At 33.8% G+C, this 20,470-nt stretch overlaps 2 protein-coding genes across 2 annotated transcripts; both read left to right on the forward strand.

Annotated features, from left to right (window-relative positions):
- Positions 1-10,906, forward strand: LOC111682015. The gene is given in 6 exon segments (XM_046953436.1): positions 1-126; positions 1,942-2,209; positions 2,212-3,537; positions 3,596-4,162; positions 6,135-6,261; positions 6,325-10,906. Coding segments are annotated over 6 exon segments (2,802 nt in total). The 3' UTR covers positions 6,713-10,906.
- Positions 10,907-15,720: 4,814 nt separating this feature from the next.
- Positions 15,721-16,768, forward strand: LOC111682011 (extensin-3). The gene has a single exon (XM_023443922.2). It carries the CDS (start codon positions 15,940-15,942, stop codon positions 16,534-16,536), a length of 597 nt encoding a protein of 198 aa, XP_023299690.1. The 5' UTR covers positions 15,721-15,939; the 3' UTR covers positions 16,537-16,768.
- Positions 16,769-20,470: the final 3,702 nt, after the last annotated feature.

Here is a 20,470-nt window from a genome sequence, read left to right on the forward strand (position 1 = left end):
ATGTTTGATTTTGAGACATCGGTGAACACCTTATACGATTCATCATCGTGTTGGATATTCACTGAAAAGCTTCTATCAAAAGACGGTTCGACGATGCGAAGGGCCCCCGTTATCAACGGAGCTGATGTACGAATGATTCCCTCAAAACTTTTGAGGTGTGAGTCCTTCCACCACACAAGTGCACCATACACTTGTATGGGCTTGACTACCATGTCAAGGGTATTGGTATTCTTAGGATTTACCAATTGCTCTTTTCCACGACTATAAGGCCGCTGCCGCTTTTGACACCATAGATTGAGTGTTCACATGCCATGATAGTTTTGAATCCAGGATAACTGCCATATTTTTAGCACTATTTGATAACTTCAATTCTAACCCATTCAATCGTGGTAGAGTGAAGGTGGGTATCTTTTACTTCTTAGTGAAGAGAATAAATTCCGATTTCGATGGATTTACACCAAGGCTACAGACGACGTTCCTCGTGCTGAGTGACTTGAGTGCAGTTTCCATCCTTTGCGATATAGTATCCAGATATTTGCCAAATACTACTACAGACACATCGTCTGCATCCCATAGATCTAAGATCCATGAGAAGTGGGTTCAACGCTAGGTTCCACAGAAGTGGGGATAAGACTCCGCCTTGTGGGGTACCACGATTTGCTTCTTTCGTGATATTTGCTGCTTCCATATCAGAGATAATGATCGGTTGGGTCAATAATCACTTTATTAAAGCCAGTTTATACCCAGACCAGTTAGGGCCGTTGTTATCGACTTAGGGTGAAGTAGTTAGTTAGTAAGTTAATTAGTTAGTTAGTTTATTAGTTAGTTAGTCAGTTAGTTAGTGAGTTATTGAGTTTGTTAGTTTGTTAGTTAGTTAGTTAGTTAGTTAGTTAGTTAGTTAGTTATATACTGCTGTGGTGGTTGACAATCTGCCCTCCTTAAGATTATGTTATTTCATACACACCCTATCGCTCACCTTCCAGTGTATGACAAATATTACCTTCGAGAGTTCGACCTTACAAACACTAGATTCTACATTACCTTTGTAAAACTTTCCACTAAGTTTTAACTGCAAGTAATTTCACATTTGACAATTAAAACATTATTGTCAGCGATGTTTTCATTTTAGTTTACAACAGTTTTATTATATGCAAATAAAACGTGAACATAAAATCCCAACAGTACTGGGTGAGCGTTCCAATATAGAGTTTAAGCATAACATTTAGAATATACACTTTTTACAGGGCCGATTACAAAATGATAACTATGTTCTCAGTATCAAGATTGAGAGACACATAAGTAAGTAAGAATTGACTCTTTGATAAATAACTTGTAATACGTTAAATAAAGATTTGATTAATAAGCATTACTAAAGACTTCTGGGTCTCCATAGTTTTAACTTTTAAAGTGATTTATTGTTATTGTTAAATCGATTAAAGTTTATTTACAATTTTCTTTATTATTTTTTTGGAAACAAATACAAAGAAAAACAGTTTTTAGCAGGTACTTTTGTTGTTGTAGTTGTTGTATTATTAAATAAAGATGACTATTTGATTTTGCTGACTAATGACGAAGGGAAAAATACAAATGTTTCCGTTTTAAAACGCCAACATCAAGGCCAAGTTTATGGGTATTAAAGGGAGGGAAAAACCTTGAAATGTTTATTAAAAGGAATTAAGAAAAAGTGCAAAATAAAAGCAAAGCAATTGACAGTTTGTTAGCAAATAAATGTGGGCGCTTTTGTTGTTGTTGCCTTAATAATAAGAATAATATAAATTAATGTAAACATTTATGCCGCTGCTGGCACAAAGTACCAACAAAAAAAGAAAATGTGTGTAAAAGGAAAAAAGGCCCAATTTTAACAAGACATTAAATTCAAGATAATTTTTGCATTAACATATTAAATAATGTAGTTTCTTTCTTTTTTTGTTATTCTTTAAGGATTCACGGGGATCGATGTACTGCGCGAGTGAACCGGACCCAATTGGTCGAGTCCAGTACCAGTCGGGAGGGATCATTTACTCCAACAACAGCAGCAGCATTGGCCAAGCGACTTTCAACCGCCCTCATTCTGCACTTGAAGGTAATTCCACCGAAATCATTGAAGTCGTCTGTCAGCCACACTATGACGACATGGAGCGGGAACGAGAACGCCCCATTGTTGCCTGTTCACAGCCGCCAGTCCCGTCACTGCTTACCGAGTGCCAGCAGTCAGTGGATCCCTCTTCTCAATTGTTTCAGCACCGCCGGTACCGTTGGCCGAGTTGGATGTCAAGCAAATGGATACGTTGGGTACGGGTCTACAGCCGGGAATTGGCTATGGTCTACAAATGGGCGGTAGTGCACAGAACCCTTTCATTACCGCTCACTCGAATGTTTCAATCGCTGATGCGGCCGCCTCGGCCCCGGGTTCGGCCACGTCTACCATACCCCGGCGTCCGGCCAGCTTACCCATCGATCAACCCTATTGTCCGGCGCCAGCGAGTCGCACGTTGCACGCCAGCCTGCTGGAACATCAGATATCGGAAATTGAAGAAGATGACAATGAAAACCTATTAACGGTCTCGAGTATTACGGCACGGCCCTTAATTGCCAAATCCCGTGAATTACGCTCGAGTCGTAATTTATGCAGCAGTGCCGGTAAACGGAAACGTGGCAAAGGTGGTCATAAATTGCCCGCTGGCATCTCGAATATACCCAGTAATACGGATTCGAGGGCCAGTTCTGGTCATCCGCCATCATCACGTTCTTCAATCAGCACTGATCCGCCAGATGGCGGTTATGGTTGGTTTATTGTATTCGGAGCATTTTCGGTACAATTTTGGGTAGCGGGTTTGGTGAAATCCTATGGCGTTTTATATGTTGAAATCATGGAAACATTTCCCAGTTCTACTGCCACTGTGGCCTCTTGGATACCTGCAATACTATCGGCTTTGTGTTTGGCCTTGGCTCCACTCTCAAGTGCTTTGTGTCAGCGCTTTTCCTGCCGGACAGTTGTTTTTATTGGTGGTCTTTTCTGTGCTCTCGGCATGTGTCTTAGCTACTTTGCCACCAGCCTGGTACATTTACTCTTTACCTTTGGCATACTCACCGGTATAGGTGGTGGTCTCTCCACCACTCCCGGCATTGTTATAGTTTCGCAATACTTTGATAAACATCGGGCTTTAGCCAATGGTATCTGTGTTTCGGGTACCGCCACCGGCAGCTTTATTTTGCCGGTACTCATCAAACATTTAGCCGAGAATTTTGGTTTTCATGGCACCATTTTAATATTGGGATTCTGTATGCTGGACGTGTGTATATCTGCTCTGCTCTACAGACCTTTGGAATCATTTCACACCGACGATGATAAGAATATCGAAGAGGAAGATGCTACCAAGCCTCTGAATGATATAAATCCTAGCAATATTGATATGTTAACTAATTCAACCTATTTGGATACTTGTGATGACGGTTTGAATACTAAGTTCATAGAACATTTATTTATGGAAGAGTCGAAAAATCGTTTAAATGATTACTATAATAATAGATATAATGGTGAGTAGAGAACCAAAAATACCAGAGTAGCTTTATAGTATAACATTTCTTTCTTTAGCTTCTGAAAAATCTGTTCCTAATTGTGCTCAAGAGAGCGATGATGAGGTTAAGGATATTATAGGCGAGACCACTTTTATCAAACCCATTAAAAAAGTACGAAGTTCCGGTATTATGCACTCAGTCGAAGACTTAAGCACCACCTCTACTTGGGTCTATCGCAAGAACTCGGGCACCGATTCAAATCGTGGTTCTCGTCGTCGTCGCAATGTTTTTGCCAACGATGAAATCATTTCTAAAATACAAGCCCATTTGGAAAAACCACTCTCACCCCCCGCCGTTGTTACACGTGGTCTCAGTAAGAGCATGGAAATACCTACACCTGCCAGTAATATGAGTGAAATCAAGTCATTGGAAAAAGAACAGGACGGCAGTTTAGTGGGTGCCAACTCCATAGAGGAAGATGTAGATGATGCACCTTTAACTTGCATTGAAAGGATCGAAATTTATTTGGATATTAGTTTATTAAAGGATCCAACATTTATATTGATGTGCTTGTCGGTGACCCTAATGTCAGTGGGATGTCCCTATATGTTGTATTATTTACCCGCTCATGTTATTTCAATTGGTAAGTATGTTGGCAAATGATAAGAATGTAAAGAAGAAGATTTGGATTTTATTGGGGTTTTGACTCTAAAGTGATAATAAAACTTGGTTCAATAATGACTCGGTACCCGTAAGTAAAATTAGATGATAATGTAACTTACTACGTAATATGCATATACATAAATTTTATTATTGTCCAATTCACAATCAATGTCGTATCGTTGTATGCCATAAACCTTTTTATGAATAAATTTGTTTTAAACAAAAACAAATCAATAATACAAAATTACGATATATGACGATATAACTGTACAAAACCGATTGTGAATAGAACATATATATTTAGAATCTTTTCGGAAATTATAAAATTTCTTACACAAATTTTATTAAAACATAACACTATACACTGTGTTCACAAAATGTACCATAGATTGGACCATAAACCTTGCCTAAATACTGGACTATGTATAAGCTAAACTAATTACTAATGGCTAGCTTTATAGACAGGGATATATGTTAAGTATGGCCTGATGTAAATATCAGGTTAACTATTATTATACATATACTACGAAATATATATGTATAGATAGTAGTCTAAAGTACAAATGCGACCACAGACTATATTTTATACTAGACTATACTATAGACAATACCAGAATAGACTACATACCGTATGATAACCTATACTATATAATAGACTATAGACTAGACTATGGAATAGACTATAGACTGGAATATAAAAAAGACTATACACTAGACTACACTAGACTAAATATTAGATTATAGATAAGACTAGACTATAGACAGACTAAAATATAGATTAATATATTGCCTATACTATAGACTAGATTAGACTATTGACTAGGCTATAGACTAGACTATAGACTAGACTATAAACTAGACTATAGACTAGACTATAGACTAGACTATAGACTAGACTATAGACTAGACTATAGACTAGACTATAGACTAGACTATAGACTAGACTATAGACTAGACTATAGACTAGACTATAGACTAGACTATAGACTAGACTATAGACTAGACTATAGACTAGACTATAGACTAGACTATAGACTAGACTATAGACTAGACTATAGACTAGATTGTACAAATTACTAGTCTATACCATGACTAGGGGGACTATATCGTGACGCGCCAAGACTAGCCTGAAGACTTGACAATAGATTAGTCTATAGACTAGACTATAGACTGAACTATAGACTATACAGTAGACTGGACTATAGACTAGACTATAGACTAGACTATAGACTAGACTATTGACTAGACTATAGACTATACTATACTAAACTATAGATAAGTCTATAGACTACATTACTGACTAGACTTTATAGTCTAGTCTGATTATACAATTGACTTGACTATACAATGACTTGTGGAGACTATACCATGATTAGCCCAGACTAGACTATAGACTATACTACAGACTAGACTATTGACTATACTATAAAATAGACTTTAGGCTAGACTATAGACTTGTCTTTAGACTAGAATATACACTAGATTATAGACTAGACTTTAGACTAGACTATAGTCTATTCGATGACTAGTGTATAGACTGGACTATACAGTCTATAGACTTAAGACTATAGGCTAGACTGAAGACTAAACTATTGTCCAATCTATAGACTAGACTATAGACTATGCTATGGACTAGACTATAGAGTAGACAATAGACTATAGATTGGGCTACAGATTATACTATAGACTAGACGATAGGTTAGACTACACTATAAATTGAAGACTAGAATATAAACTTAACTATAGACTCAACCATGACTAGACTATAGACTAAACTATGGACTTGATATAGACTTTAATGTGACTAACTTATAGATTAGAAAAGACTATTCTGGAAATACAAACTTGGCTATACACTAGTCTAAAGACTAACCAAAATTATACAACCTTTTGAGATTTCTATTACTTAATTGTTTTCTCTAATTTCATATTTTTCCAAACTTCCTTTGCAGGTTATAATAAAAGCGAAGCTGGCTATTTGGTAACCGTTAGTGCTGTTTTAGATCTTGTTGGACGCTTAGGTCTAGGATGGCTTTCCGATTTGCAATTATTCGATCGCAGAAAGACTTATATATTTTGGTAAATATAAGAATATTTTTAATTTGATGTATAATTTAACATTTTTTTACTGTTATAAATTAGTATACTAGGAGCTGGCATTGCTGTACTCACCATACCCTCGGAATACACTATTTATCTGGTGGGTCTATCGGCAGCCATTTATGGTTTCTGTTTAGGCAGCTGGTATGTTTTGATGCCAGTTTTATTGGCTGATATCTTCGGCACCGATCGCATAAGTTCCAGTTATGGTTTAGTGCGTATGTTTCAAAGTATTGGTGCGATATCAGTGCCACCTTTAGCCGGATTCCTAAGAGATTTATCGGGCAGTTATGCTATTGTATTTTATTGTATGGGCTCCTGTATGGTCTTAGGCTGTTTGCCGCTATTAGTTTGGGCCATTTTAGATTGTCGGGAGCGTAAACTATATGAAGATAATGATAATAATGAGGATACATCATCAGTATCTTAGATTGTTTAAGAAACAGATAATATTTGGTATTATTTGAAATTAAGTTATATATTTTATTTTAGTAATTAGCATGTTGAGCGTATTAAGTTATTTAATTAATTTTAGACACAGCAGCAAATACTACAGTTTGTAAACCCATTTCATATGTATTTAAAAAAAAAAAACTTAGTGGAAATTGTTAAAAATTAGTAGTTTGCAGTAAAAAACAAAAGATATAATTTAGTTGTTGCTACCAATACCAAAACCTATGAACTTATAGATTTTAAATAGCATTTATCTTTATTCCAGCTGATTTATAAGACTATATGGGAAATTTCAAGTATTTTTATTTCGCAAAGAGAGGATTCGCAATAAGTTTTGATAATTAAAGGAATTTTGTGAAAAATACTTACTAAACATATATAGCTTTATGAAGACCAACGTTTGTGGTCTCAATAGTAAAACAAAACATAATATAACTTTGTTTAGATTTCGTTATAACCCCGATTTAGTATTAGTTTTTTTGCATGATAAACTAAATATTTCGGATTTACAAATACCTTAGTTAATACCCAGCGTATAGTGGGTAATATAGTTGTTTACTCCAATCGGAAGTTAGTGACCATTTATAGTTAAAATATGTTGGTCAAAAGCTATAATTTATTTTGGAGAAAAAAATACTATTGTTTAATTGAATTAAGAGTAAATATTTATAGTTGTTTAAATTTAAGAGAAAAAATAGGTCGCTGTGTTAAGTGCCTGCCATTTTTTTTGTATATCATATCTCCCCTCTCCCTACCTTGTATTGATATTTATCAAAATTCCTATAACGTATTTCATACAAAAATCTTGAAACATACTATCGATGATTTCTGGATCGTTTTCTCACTAATAAGCCAAAAGATTTATTTTTTGGTAGTTCAAATTTTATAGTTTTTATGTTTTTTTTAATGCCCAGAATATTGGATCTTATACCGACTCCCCTCATAGCCTTTAATGCTTAGTCCACACACCATTTCCCTATGTATACAGGGTACAGAATATTAACTGAACTATTGTCTACCTGTCTAAGACTATAGATTGTACAATAATCTACTTTAAGTCTAAACTATAGACTGTACTATTGTCTAGATTATAGAATGAACAATTGTCTTTGATCTTCACTATTGGCTGGGTTAACGCCTATGCAATAGACTTGTCCAAAGTCCAGGCTAATTCTAGATTAAACTATAGACTATAGACTTAACTTAATTTAAAACTTAAATCTATATATAACTCAAATAAAGACTTAAGTCTATAATAAAGCTTTGAGTAAAGTCTAGACTATAGATTTGACTAAAGTCTGGACTATAGTCTAGAAGTTTTGACTATAGTCTATACTATAGACTTGCATAAAGCCTAGATAAAGTCTTAACTAATGTTTAGAATATAGACTTAACTAAAGTCTATATATTAACTAAAGTCTAGACTATAGATTGGACTAAAGTCTACACTATAGTTTAGAAGATTTGACTAAAGTCTAAATACAGATTTGTCTAAAGTCTACACTATAGTCTAGAAATTTTGACTAAAGTCTAGACTACAGATTTGACTAGAGTCTATACTATAGACTTGCATAAAGCCTAGATAAAGTCTTGACTATAGACATGACTAAAGTCTATATATTGACTTAAGTCTAGACTATAGATTTGATTAAAGTCTATATGATAGATTTTTCTAAATTCTACACTATAGTATGGACTAAAGTCCAAACTAAAGTCTTGACTGAAGTCTAGAAGTGTTGGACTATAGATTTGACTTAAGTCTAAACTATAGAACTGACTAAACTCTTGACTATAGATTTGACTTAAGCCTGGGCTATAGACTTTACTTAATTCTGTATTATAGAATTGACTAAAGCCATGACTACAGTTATATAAAGTCTAGATTATAGACTTTAGTTATATAAAGTCTAGATTATAGACTTTAGTTATATACAGTCTAGACTATAGATTTGACTAAAGTCTATATTATAGATTTCCCTAAACTCTACACAGTATTATTGACTAAAGTCCGAACTACAGTCTTGACTAAAGTCTAGAAGTTTTGACTCAAGTCTAAACTATAAACTTGACTGAAGTCTGGTTTGACTTAAGTTTAAGTCTAGATTATAGAACTAAATATAGTCTAGATTATAGAATTGACATAAGTTTAGATTATAGTATGAGTTAAGTCTAGACTTAGTATTACATACGCCCAGACTATAGTATGACTAGACTATAGGCTTCAATAAAGTATAGACTTAATTGACCAAAGTCTTCATTAAAGTTTAGACTATAGACTTGACTAAAGTGTAGGCTATAAACATGACTAAAGTTTAGACTATAGAATTGACTAAAGTCTAGAATATAGACTTGATAAAAGCCGTGACTATGTCCAAAGTCTAGAATATAGTTTGACTAAAATCTAGACAATAGACTTGACTAAAGTCTAGATTATATACTTGACTAAAGTCTAGATTATATACTTGACTAAAATTTCGACTATAGAATGGTACTAAAAACTCGTCTATAGACTTGGCTAAATCTAGGCTATAGATTGGACTACAATCTATAGTGCAGTTCATAATACAAACTTTTGTCTGGACTATAGTCTAGACTGGACAATATTCTAGACTATATGGACTTGTTGAATGTTTACACTATATATAGTGAAGTTCATAGTGTTGATTTCACTTGACTATTACATAGACTACAGATTGGTGTAAACTATAGTATGAACAATAGTCTAAAGAGATAGTCTAAGAGATATCCTTATCTAGACTATATAGAGTAGCCAGCTTTTGTTTAGTCCATTTTGGCAGCAAGAAAAGACGGATTAACATAAAAAGGCCTATTCGGAATTGTAAATTCCCGGGGAGTTTGTTTCCTCTCCTATACATTATGAATGTAAAAGAGAATAAACTCCCGGGGTATTATTGTTTTTAATTGGCCAGAAAGAGTTGCCTTTTGAAAACACTAAATCTTGCTCACACTTTCTTCACTAATCTGCATTAGATTATGAGGCTGTGGTAGTCCCAAAACAGGGGGTTTTTATCGATATATATAAATCCAATACCCATAGTTCAGAGAGGAGTTTAAAGGTATCTCACTGCTTCAGTTTTCCCCAGATCTATGATCACATTGCAGTCGCTAAATGATACTGGCTTACAGAAACAACCAACTCAACAAATTGCGGCATTTGTTGTGAGAGAGATCTCCGGAGATTATGACGACCCGATATAGAAAAACTTTTCTTTTAAATCCTTTTGTATTTTCCTAAAAAAAATCAAAGTTTCCAATTACAGAGTATTCCTAAAGGCGGGTAAAAACTTATATTTAAAATAATAAAAAAGGCTTCACTTACATATTTACTATTCCACTAATGGATCAAATTAATGTTTAGATATCGTAAGACCTGTTATAACAAGTACCTGTGACCGATATAAAGAATTTTCTTTGGATTTGCTGTAAAATCTTCATAAAAAACAAAGGTTTCCTTTAAAACATATTTTGTCGATTGTTATTTGATAAACTAAAACTTTGAACGATTGTTTTATTATTAAAAAATATTAATAAAGAACGGATCTATGTTCAAAATCGTTTATTAAGATAAATTCAAAATTTCTAAATATTCAAAATTTAAACATTTTGCTTTCATTTTAAGAGATTTGTTTTTCGAAATCTTATAAAATGTTTAATCTTACAAGGGTCTAAACTTAAACATACATTGTCATAAACCAAGTAAAGGTAACATGTCTAAATCTAGACCCATATAAATTTAATTACAAAAAAAACTCTATATAACTTTAATTGTCCTCGCTTAATGCCTTTAATTTTTGGTTTATTTATAATAATTTAATTTGAATTATTTAATTATTATTAAAAAAACAAAAACCCAACAACAACTTAAGCACTAAAAATGCGCAAAAGAACTGAGTTTAAAACAACAAAGACATTAAGAATTTTTTCCAATTAGTCTAACACTGCCAATCGAAGAAAATCAACGCTGCTTTTTTAAAAACAGAGTTGCATTCTGCCCCGCATATTGGCAAACGTTTAGACTGCTGGTGAAAATTGTTATACAAATAAAATAAATGATTATTTTTAAATTGTAATATGAAATATTAACATAATATTTATAAACAAAATATTACGAGAAACAACAAAATATATTATTAACACCTGCATTATAAAAAATTATACAAAAAAAAAAAAAATAAAAAAAAAAATAGTTTTTAATCAAATAAGACAGAAAAAAAATAAATAAATTCGATAAAAATTATTAATATTTAGTATAGTAATTATAATACAATTATTCTGTTTAGTTGGTAAAAAATAATTGAGAAAAAATTTAAATGTTTAACACAAATAAAAAGTAGTAATTACAACAAACAAAAAAAAATTAATTAAATGTGGAGAAATAAAGTTTAAAAACATGAAAATGTCTTTTGAATTTAATTACTTAAATGCAGCATTTCATTTCAGTTCTAGTTCTGTTGTAGTTCAGTTCTAGTTCAGTTCTAGTTCAGTTCTAGTTAAGTCTAGTTAAGTTCTAATTCAGTTCTAGTTCAGTTCTAGTTCAGTTCTAGTTCAGATCAAGTTCAGTTCTAGTTCAGTTCTATTTTAGTTCTAGTTCACTTCTAGTTCAGTTCTAGTTCAGTTCTTGTTCAGTTCTAGTTCAGTTCTAGTTCAGTTCTAGTTCAGTTCTAGTTCAGTTCTAGTTCAGTTCTAGTTCAGTTCTAGTTCAGTTCTAGTTCAGTTCTAGTTCAGTTCTAGTTCAGTTCTTATTCAGTTCTAGTTCAGTTCTTATTCAGTTCTCGTTCAGTTCTAGTTCTAGTTCGGTTCTAGTTCGGTTCTAGTTCAGTTCTAGTTGAGTTCTAGTTCAGTTCTAGTTCAGTTCTAGTTCAGTTCTAGTTCAGTTCTAGTTCAGTTCTAGTTCAGTTCTAGTTCAGTTCTAGTTCAGTTCTAGTTCAGTTCTAGTTCAGTTCTAGTTCAGTTCTAGTTCAGTTCTAGTTCAGTTCTAGTTCAGTTCTAGTTCAGTTCTAGTTCAGTTCTAGTTCAGTTCTAGTTCAGTTCTAGTTCAGTTCTAGTTCAGTTCTAGTTCAGTTCTAGTTCAGTTCTAGTTCAGTTCTAGTTCAGTTCTACTTCAGTTCTAGTTCAGTTCTTGTTCAGTTCAGTTCTAGTTTACTTCTAGTTCTAGTTTACTTCTAGTTCAGTTCTAGTCCATATCTAGTTCAGTTCTTGTTCTAGTTCAGTTCTAGTTCAGTTCTAGTTCAGTTCTAGTTCAGTTCTAGTTCAGTTCTAGTTCAGTTCTAGTTCAGTTCTAGTTCAGTTCTAGTTCAGTTCTAGTTCAGTTCTAGTTCAGTTCTAGTTCAGTTCTAGTTCAGTTCTAGTTCAGTTCTAGTTCAGTTCTAGTTCAGTTCTAGTTCAGTTCTAGTTCAGTTCTAGTTCTGTTCTAATACTGTTCTAGTTCTGTTCTAGTTCAGTTCTGTTCTATTTCTGTTCTAGTTCTGTTCTAGTTCTGTTCTAGTTCTGTTCTAGTTCTGTTCTAGTTCTGTTCTAGTTCTGTTCTAGTTCTGTTCTAGTTCTGTTCTAGTTCTGTTCTAGTTCTGTTCTAGTTCTGTTCTAGTTCTGTTCTAGTTCTGTTCTAGTTCTGTTCTAGTTCTGTTCTAGTTCTGTTATAGTTCTGTTCTAGTTCTGTTATAGTTCTGTTCTAGTTCTGTTCTAGTTCTGTTCTAGTTCTGTTATAGTTCTGTTCTAGTTCTGTTCTAGTTCTGTTCTAGTTCTGTTCTAGTTCTGTTCTAGTTCTGTTCTAGTTCTGTTCTAGTTCTGCTCTAGTTCTGTTCTAGTTCTGTTCTAGTTCTGTTCTAGTTCTGCTCTAGTTCCGATCTAGTTCTGTTCTAATTCTGTTCTAGTTCTGTTCTAGTTCTGTTTTAGTTCTGTTCTAGTTCTGTTCTAGTTCAGTTCTAGTTCAGTTCTAGTTCAGTTCTAGTTCAGTTCTAGTTCAGTTCTAGTTCAGTTCTAGTTCAGTTCTAGTTCAGTTCTAGTTCTGTTTTAGTTCTATTCTTGTTCTGTTTTAGTTCTGTTCTAGTTCTGTTCTAGTTTTGTTCTAGTTTTTTTCTAGTTTTGTTCTAGTTTTGTTCTAGTTTTGTTCTAGTTTTGTTCTAGTTTTGTTCTAGTTCCGTTCTAGTTCTGTTCTAGTTCAGTTCTAGTTCATTTCTAGTTCAGTTCTAGTTCAGATCTAGTTCAGATCTAGTTCAGTTCTAGTACAGTTCTCTATAGTCTGTACTATAGATTAATCTATAGTCTGTGCTATAGATTACTCTATAGTCTGTACTTACTCTATACTCTGGACTATAAATTACACTATGATCTGGACTACAGAGTACTCTATAGTCTGGGCTATTGTCTAAACTATCGACTAAAAAATGGTTTATTAATTTTTTTTAAGCTTAATCAGAATTGTAATGAGTTACAAACATTGATGCATCAGAAAATTCAGTAAAATGGAAATTCTGCTGTAGATGAACGTCTCCCCCGGGGGCATGTTACCTTGGCGAGACCTCCGCCTTGGTGTTTTTGCAATCCCGGGGTATAAAGAGGTGGCCAATACCTCCGGTCTGACCGGGACTGAAAAAATTGGTTACAGTCTACTGCTTGGCTTAGTCCTTGCATAGATTGCCAGAGGTCAGACCAGAGCACCACATAATCTGGTACTACGGGTGGTTAGTTGCCCGCAGGACTATGTCCTGGCTGGTCAGTTGGTTGTGGTTCCTTCGGGATCCACGTAGTGACTGTGGTTTAAACCCAAATTCGCGGAGAGAGTATGTGGCGGTTAAAAACTGATGCATGGTAATAGTCAATATTTCGGGATGAGTTATGTCCTGTTGCCGAAAACAACAGATACCCCACAGAGGAGTGACTGTGGGACTAAGCGTTGGAAATGGGTTGGAGTCAATTGTATATGATACGGAATGAATGTAGAGGTATGCGGGCCTTACCCCACCCGTATACATAAATGAGTGTGTCGTATGTTTTTCTCTATGAATGTGTCGAATAAATGAGATGTGTGCTGGGTTGAATGATGATGGATGAAAGGTATCATATACAAGTGATACCGATTAATTTTCCTTCCTTGTCCAGATATGTTCAGAGTATACTCTGTTCATATCAGACTTACCACAGCGTGTCACTGTGAGTAAGAACAATGTCTACGGCTTATTGATGGATCGTGCTTCTGTCCACCGGTTACGTCTCTAGGTGCTGTTACCGAATCAACAGAGCCATAGTAGTGTGGTTGTCTTTCAACGTGACTACTTTGGCAAGAGATTAGATAGCTCGAGTACTCCAGCAAAGTACTTGCGCATGGACCGGTCATAGCCAATGTGCAAAAATGCCACCTGAGTCTTCATTGAAGACAAAGGGGCGATGGTAGACCGTTCTCAAGTCTACCCTGTGGATGAAAAAGACCACCGTGGGATAAGGCCGACACGGCAGGTGCTCACGTTAAAACTCTCGACAGTCTGTAGATGAACGTGCAATAAGGAGTAGCAAGTTGAAAATTTCAATTAACAAAGTCATAACGATAGCTTTTTTCCGGTTGCATTCTATTAAATATTTACATCTTTTAAAAATGACACCATAAATTGTTTTAGTCCTTTGTTTGTCTTCTTTTCACTTCGACAAATTTTAACTAACTAAAAAACAAGCTCAACGGTTTAACACCCAACTATTTTACCAAGTTAAAAAGAATTTTCAAATGATTACAACACTTTCCAAAGTGGACCTACCTCAAAGTTTAGTCGTATACGGTTTGTGTGTGTGTGTTTGGCAAGTATGTCAGCTAACGAAATTTTGAGAAATCAATCAAACCATTTTGACCCTAACCCAAATACGGGTTGTTGTTTTTATTATTATTTTTTAATTTTATAGTTTTAAGTACTGCAATTACAAAAAATATTTTATTAAGGTAATTTGATGACAATTTTAAATCATACTCTTGTTCACAACAGAGACAGAGAGAGAGAGAGTGTGTGTGTTAGATTAATAAAAGTTTAAAATCACGCTCGCCCCCAAAAATAATAATGTTTATAGACGTACGAGTACGTAAAAATTTTACATGTTTTGCATTTTAATTTTTTTTCATTCTCAAAATTCACACAAACAAATTTTATAAATTTTAAAGTTGCTATTTGTTTATTTATTTAATAGACACATGATTTATGTTACTTGTTTTTATTGTTGTTTAAACAATAACATTTCAATTAGTAAGTTCATTAAACTTGAAAATAAATCCAAATATTCTTAAGTTTGCTAAAATTTTCGCATTTTTTTCTCAGCGTTAAATTTTCTTCAGTGTAATGTTTACTATTTAGGCTTTAAGGTTGCCATATTGTGATTGACAGGTGTGTAAATAGTTAACATGTTGCCAAGTAAGATTCTGTTTTGAACTCAATGGTATTAAAAATTATTTGATAATTTATAGTTTTAATGGTGTTTGCATTAATAAATACGCCAATTTTATTTTAATTATTGATCACACAAACAAATATTACATAATTTTGTTGTAAAATGATTGGTCAAAATTGCCACTACTACTTGTGACTTTTTTTTTTGTTTTTGGCAACACTCATACTCACACATACTGTCCGTTATATTCCGAAATGCCGGGAATATTGCGTTATTAACAATTCGTGCTTACATGGTTGCATTTGCTAGAGAACAACAACAAACAAACTTGAAAAATTTGTACAGGCGTTCGATTAGGGCGGTTAATTTATATTCAAAACACATTCTTGGCTTAATCGTAATTGTTTTATTTTTAAGTATATACAATGATTGGGTACTGCAAACAATTTGAAAATTATGCAAAAAAAATTAAAAACCCCACTATGCTGAAATTTCATATTGACAAAAATATGTATGAAGTGCAGACAGTTAGTCCGTCCAATACTACGTCCGTCCGTCTGTCCATTCAATAAAAACTATATTTACTAAAATTGAAAATGAAAACGAAACCGATAAACTACAAAAAAACAAAAAAAAAATGTAATAATACAACAACAGCAAAATGAAAAATTCAAAAAAAAAATTCAAAAATGAAACTTCCGTTGTGGTATAAAATCATTGTTTGTTCCCAGAAAAAGTATCACATAGCATTCATACCTCAAACAATTAACAACTACTTGAACTCAGGATTATTAACCAAAGTTAAAAAAACTATTCAATATGAAATTATTCATTGTATTGGCCTGTACATTGGCGTTGGTAGCAGCCAGACCCGAACCACCCAAGACTCGTTATGGTCCACCACCAGCACCACAAAAGGAATACTTGCCACCCAACAAACCAGCTGAACAATATTTACCTCCTTCGGCTGCCCAACAACAACCTGCTCAACCCTTACCTGTCTATGGTGCTCCAGCACCCTTCTATGGTCCACCCGCTGAAGCTGTGGTAACCAAAAATGTCTATGTTCATGTGCCACCAGAGGAGCCTGAGGCCTACCCACCACCAGCACCCATCCAAACTGCTGTACCCAAGAAACACTACAAAATCATTTTCATTAAGGCACCCAATCCACCCACTCCCATCCGTCAAGTTGTTCCTCCTCCCGTTCAAGATGAACACAAGACTTTGGTCTATGTTTTGGTTAAGAAGCCCGAACAACAAGAACCTTTGGTTATTCCCTCTCCTGCTCCTACTGAACCCAGCAAACCTGAGGTCTACTTCATTAAATACAAGCAACAACAAAAGCCTGCCGAACAATACGGTCCTCCCGCTGCTCCTGCCTCCGAATATGGTCCACCCGCTGAGAAATTCTAAATCTAAATTTGGTTTAGTTCTTCATAACCTCATATACTCACTTAAATCATTTCACGTCATTCCTCTAAACGGAATGTGTAAATATTTCCTTTTAACGAAATCATTACTTTAAAATGTCGTCGACATCCATCCATTTTAATCAGTTGTTATTTAGTACAATGTTGTTAAGTTTATTGAATAGTTAAAACGATTTTTATTAAATAAATAAAAAAATAAATTATTTTATATAAAAAGAAAACTTTTTATTTTTAAATTAATTTTAGATTGTGGTAGATCCTTATACAATTCTGATAGCAACACTCTTTACCCGAAACTTTGTTTCATTCTATACAAAAAAAAAAATAGTCTCTCAATGTGAGTTATATACTTACATAGGGAAATATTTATACAGGGTTTTGTGACATATAGACCAGACTAAAGTGTTGACAATAGACTAGACCACAAGCTTGACTATAAATCAGACTATAGTTATATAGTCTTAACATGTTATAGCTATGATCTAGTTTTGATCTAGTTTAGTTCCACTTCAATAAAAGATCAGCTCCAATTCAATTCTAGTTCAATTCCAATACAGTTACAGTTCATTTTCTGTTCAGTTCAAATTTAGTTATAGTTTAGTTATAGTTCAGTTCTAGTTCAGTTTTACTTCAGTTCTAGTTTAGTTCTAGTTCAGTTCTAGTTCAGTTCAGTTCTAGTTCAGTTCAGTTCTAGTTCAGTTCTAGTTCAGTTCTAGTTCAGTTCTAGTTCAGTTCTAGTTCAGTTCAGTTCAGTTCTAGTTCAGTTCAGTTCTAGTTCTAGTTCAGTTCAGTTCTAGTTCAGTTCTAGTTCAGTTCTAGTTCAGTTCTAGTTCAGTTCTAGTTCAGTTCTAGTTCAGTTCTAGTTCAGTTCTAGTTCAGTTCTAGTTCAGTTCTAGTTCAGTTCCATTTCAGTTCTTGTTCAGTTTTAGTTTAGTACTAGTTCAATTCTAGTTTATTTCATACAGAGATTTAAATGTTATATGATTCCTTATAATTTTTAATTTCGTCTGATCGAACATCTGACACACATATTATCCCCAGAATCTGCAAACATTTGTGAGACATTATTCGCATTATTAAGAAAAACCATAAATTATTTATAATATTTATACATAATTTTTGCCAATTCAGAAAAAATATGTATATAACACATTTTCCAATTATAAAAAAAATATGTACTATAACAATTTTCGATTACACGAAATCACACTTTATGTATATTCTGAAATCTATATAGTCGCGTATTTTTCTCACATGAAAAGAATTAATCACATTTTTGTTTTTTTTTCTGAATTCCATTGAACAAGTGGAAAGTATGTGAGTGCAAAATTCATTTTCTTGTCAATTAATACAAAAATATCTCATTGGTTTACTAGTGAGAAACACGCTGACAATAATTTCAGTAAAAACTGTCAGTACAACAGCCAGAATTCGTGCATTCAACTTTGTCTGTGTCATCGAAAGAGATTCTTACAAATCAGCTTATAAAATATCCTACATCCACAAGTATTTAACAAAAAATCATAAACTTAAATGGGCCAAAGAGATATATTAATTCAAAAAACACCCAACTTTACGCATAGATACACATCATCATATATATATGTAAATACATATGTATGTGTGTATGTATGTTTACATTTATTCGAATGCGAATTCGCAACAGCTAAGATACTTTCAGATCTAATACATAGTATTTAATGAAAAACAAACTAATGGATGGGACACCTAATCAAAACAAAGAAAACGACAATAAAAACAAAGTTAAAACACTTTAAAAATACAACAATAAAAATACATGCATTTTTAGAAAGAAAGAACGAAAACTCGTCATACATTTGTACTCATTTGAACGTTAATGACAGTGAGGCGAGACAGACGCGCGACATTCATACAGACGTACCGAGTTTGTGTACAAAAGAAAAGAACAAAAAAAATACCTACTAGTGATCGAAAGACTACACAATGACGTTTAAATTGAGTAAAAAACGAAGATGAATAAAAAAGGTGAATTGGTTTTGCGGTACGATAACGACTAGACTGTGTTCACACTACAAAAATTAAATTTGTGAAATTTGAAACGAAATTTCTATTTAGAAGTTCAGTTCTAATTCAGTTTTAGATCAGTTCTAATTCATCTCTAGTACAGTTCTAATTTAGTTATAGTTCATGTCTGTTCTAAATCAGTTCTAATGCAGAATTAATTCAGCTCTAGGTTATAGTTTAGTTCTAGTTCAGTTCTAGTTCAGTTCTAGTTCAGTTCTAGTTCAGTTCTAGTTCAATTCTAGTTCAGTTCTAGTTCAGTTCTAGTTCAGTTCTAGTTCAATTCTAGTTCAGTTCTAGTTCAGTTCTAGTTCAGTTCTAGTTCAGTTCTAGTTCAGTTCTAGTTCAGTTCTAGTTCAGTTCTAGTTCAGTTCTAGTTCAGTTCTAGTTCAGTTCTAGTTCAGTTCTAGTTCAGTTCTAGTTCAGTTCTAGTTCAGTTCTAGTTCAGTTCTAGTTCAGTTCTAGTTCAGTTCTAGTTCAGTTCTAGTTCAGTTCTAGTTCAGTTCTAGTTCAGTTCTAGTTCAGTTCTAGTTCAGTTCTAGTTCAGTTCTAGTTCAGTTCTAGTTCAGTTCTAGTTCAGTTCTAGTTCAGTTCTAGTTCAGTTCTAGTTCAGTTCTAGTTCAGTTCTAGTTCAGTTCTAGTTCAGTTCTAGTTCAGTTCTAGTTCAGTTCTAGTTCAGTTCTAGTTCAGTTCTAGTTCAGTTCTAGTTCAGTTCTAGTTCAGTTCTAGTTCAGTTCTAGTTCAGTTCTAGTTCAGTTCTAGTTCAGTTCTAGTTCAGTTCTAGTTCAGTTCTAGTTCAGTTCTAGTTCAGTTCTAGTTCAGTTCTAGTTCAGTTCTAGTTCAGTTCTAGTTCAGTTCTAGTTCAGTTCTAGTTCAGTTCTAGTTCAGTTCTAGTTCAGTTCTAGTTCAGTTCTAGTTCAGTTCTAGTTCAGTTCTAGTTCAGTTCTAGTTCAGTTCTAGTTCAGTTCTAGTTCAGTTCTAGTTCAGTTCTAGTTCAGTTCTAGTTCAGTTCTAGTTCAGTTCTAGTTCAGTTCTAGTTCAGTTCTAGTTCAGTTCTAGTTCAGTTCTAGTTCTAGAGTTCTAGTTCAGTTCTAGTTCAGTTCTAGTTCAGTTCTAGTTCAGTTCTAGTTCAGTTCTAGTTCAGTTCTAGTTCAGTTCTAGTTCAGTTCTAGTTCAGTTCTAGTTCAGTTCTAGTTCAGTTCTAGTTCAGTTCTAGTTCAGTTCTAGTTCAGTTCTAGTTCAGTTCTAGTTCAGTAAATAGTTAGTTCTAGTTCAGTTCTAGTTCAGTTCTAGTTCAGTTCTAGTTCAGTTCTAGTTCAGTTCTAGTTCAGTTCTAGTTCAGTTCTAGTTCAGTTCTAGTTCAGTTCTAGTTCAGTTCTAGTTCAGTTCTAGTTCAGTTCTAGTTCAGTTCTAGTTCAGTTCTAGTTCAGTTCTAGTTCAGTTCTAGTTCAGTTCTAGTTCAGTTCTAGTTTTCTAGTTCAGTTCTTTCAGTTCTTCAGTTCTAGTTCAGTTCTAGTTCAGTTCTAGTTCAGTTCTAGTTCAGTTCTAGTTCAGTTCTAGTTCAGTTCTAGTTCAGTTCTAGTTCAGTTCTAGTTCAGTTCTAGTTCAGTTCTAGTTCTAGTTCAGTTCTAGTTCAGTTCTAGTTCAGTTCTAGTTCAGTTCTAGTTCAGTTCTAGTTCAGTTCTAGTTCAGTTCTAGTTTAGTTCTAGTTCAGTTCTATTTCATTTCTAGTTCAGTTCTAGTTCAGTTCTAGTTCAGTTCTAGTTCAGTTCTAGTTCAGTTCTAGTTCAGTTCTAGTTCAGTTCTAGTTCAGTTTAGTTCAGTTCTAGTTCTGTTCTAGTTCTGTTCTAGTTCTGTTCTAGTTCTGTTCTAGT

The sequence above is a fragment of the Lucilia cuprina genome, chromosome 6 (assembly GCF_022045245.1).
Source record: "Lucilia cuprina isolate Lc7/37 chromosome 6, ASM2204524v1, whole genome shotgun sequence".
Lineage (NCBI taxonomy): Eukaryota > Metazoa > Arthropoda > Insecta > Diptera > Calliphoridae > Lucilia > Lucilia cuprina.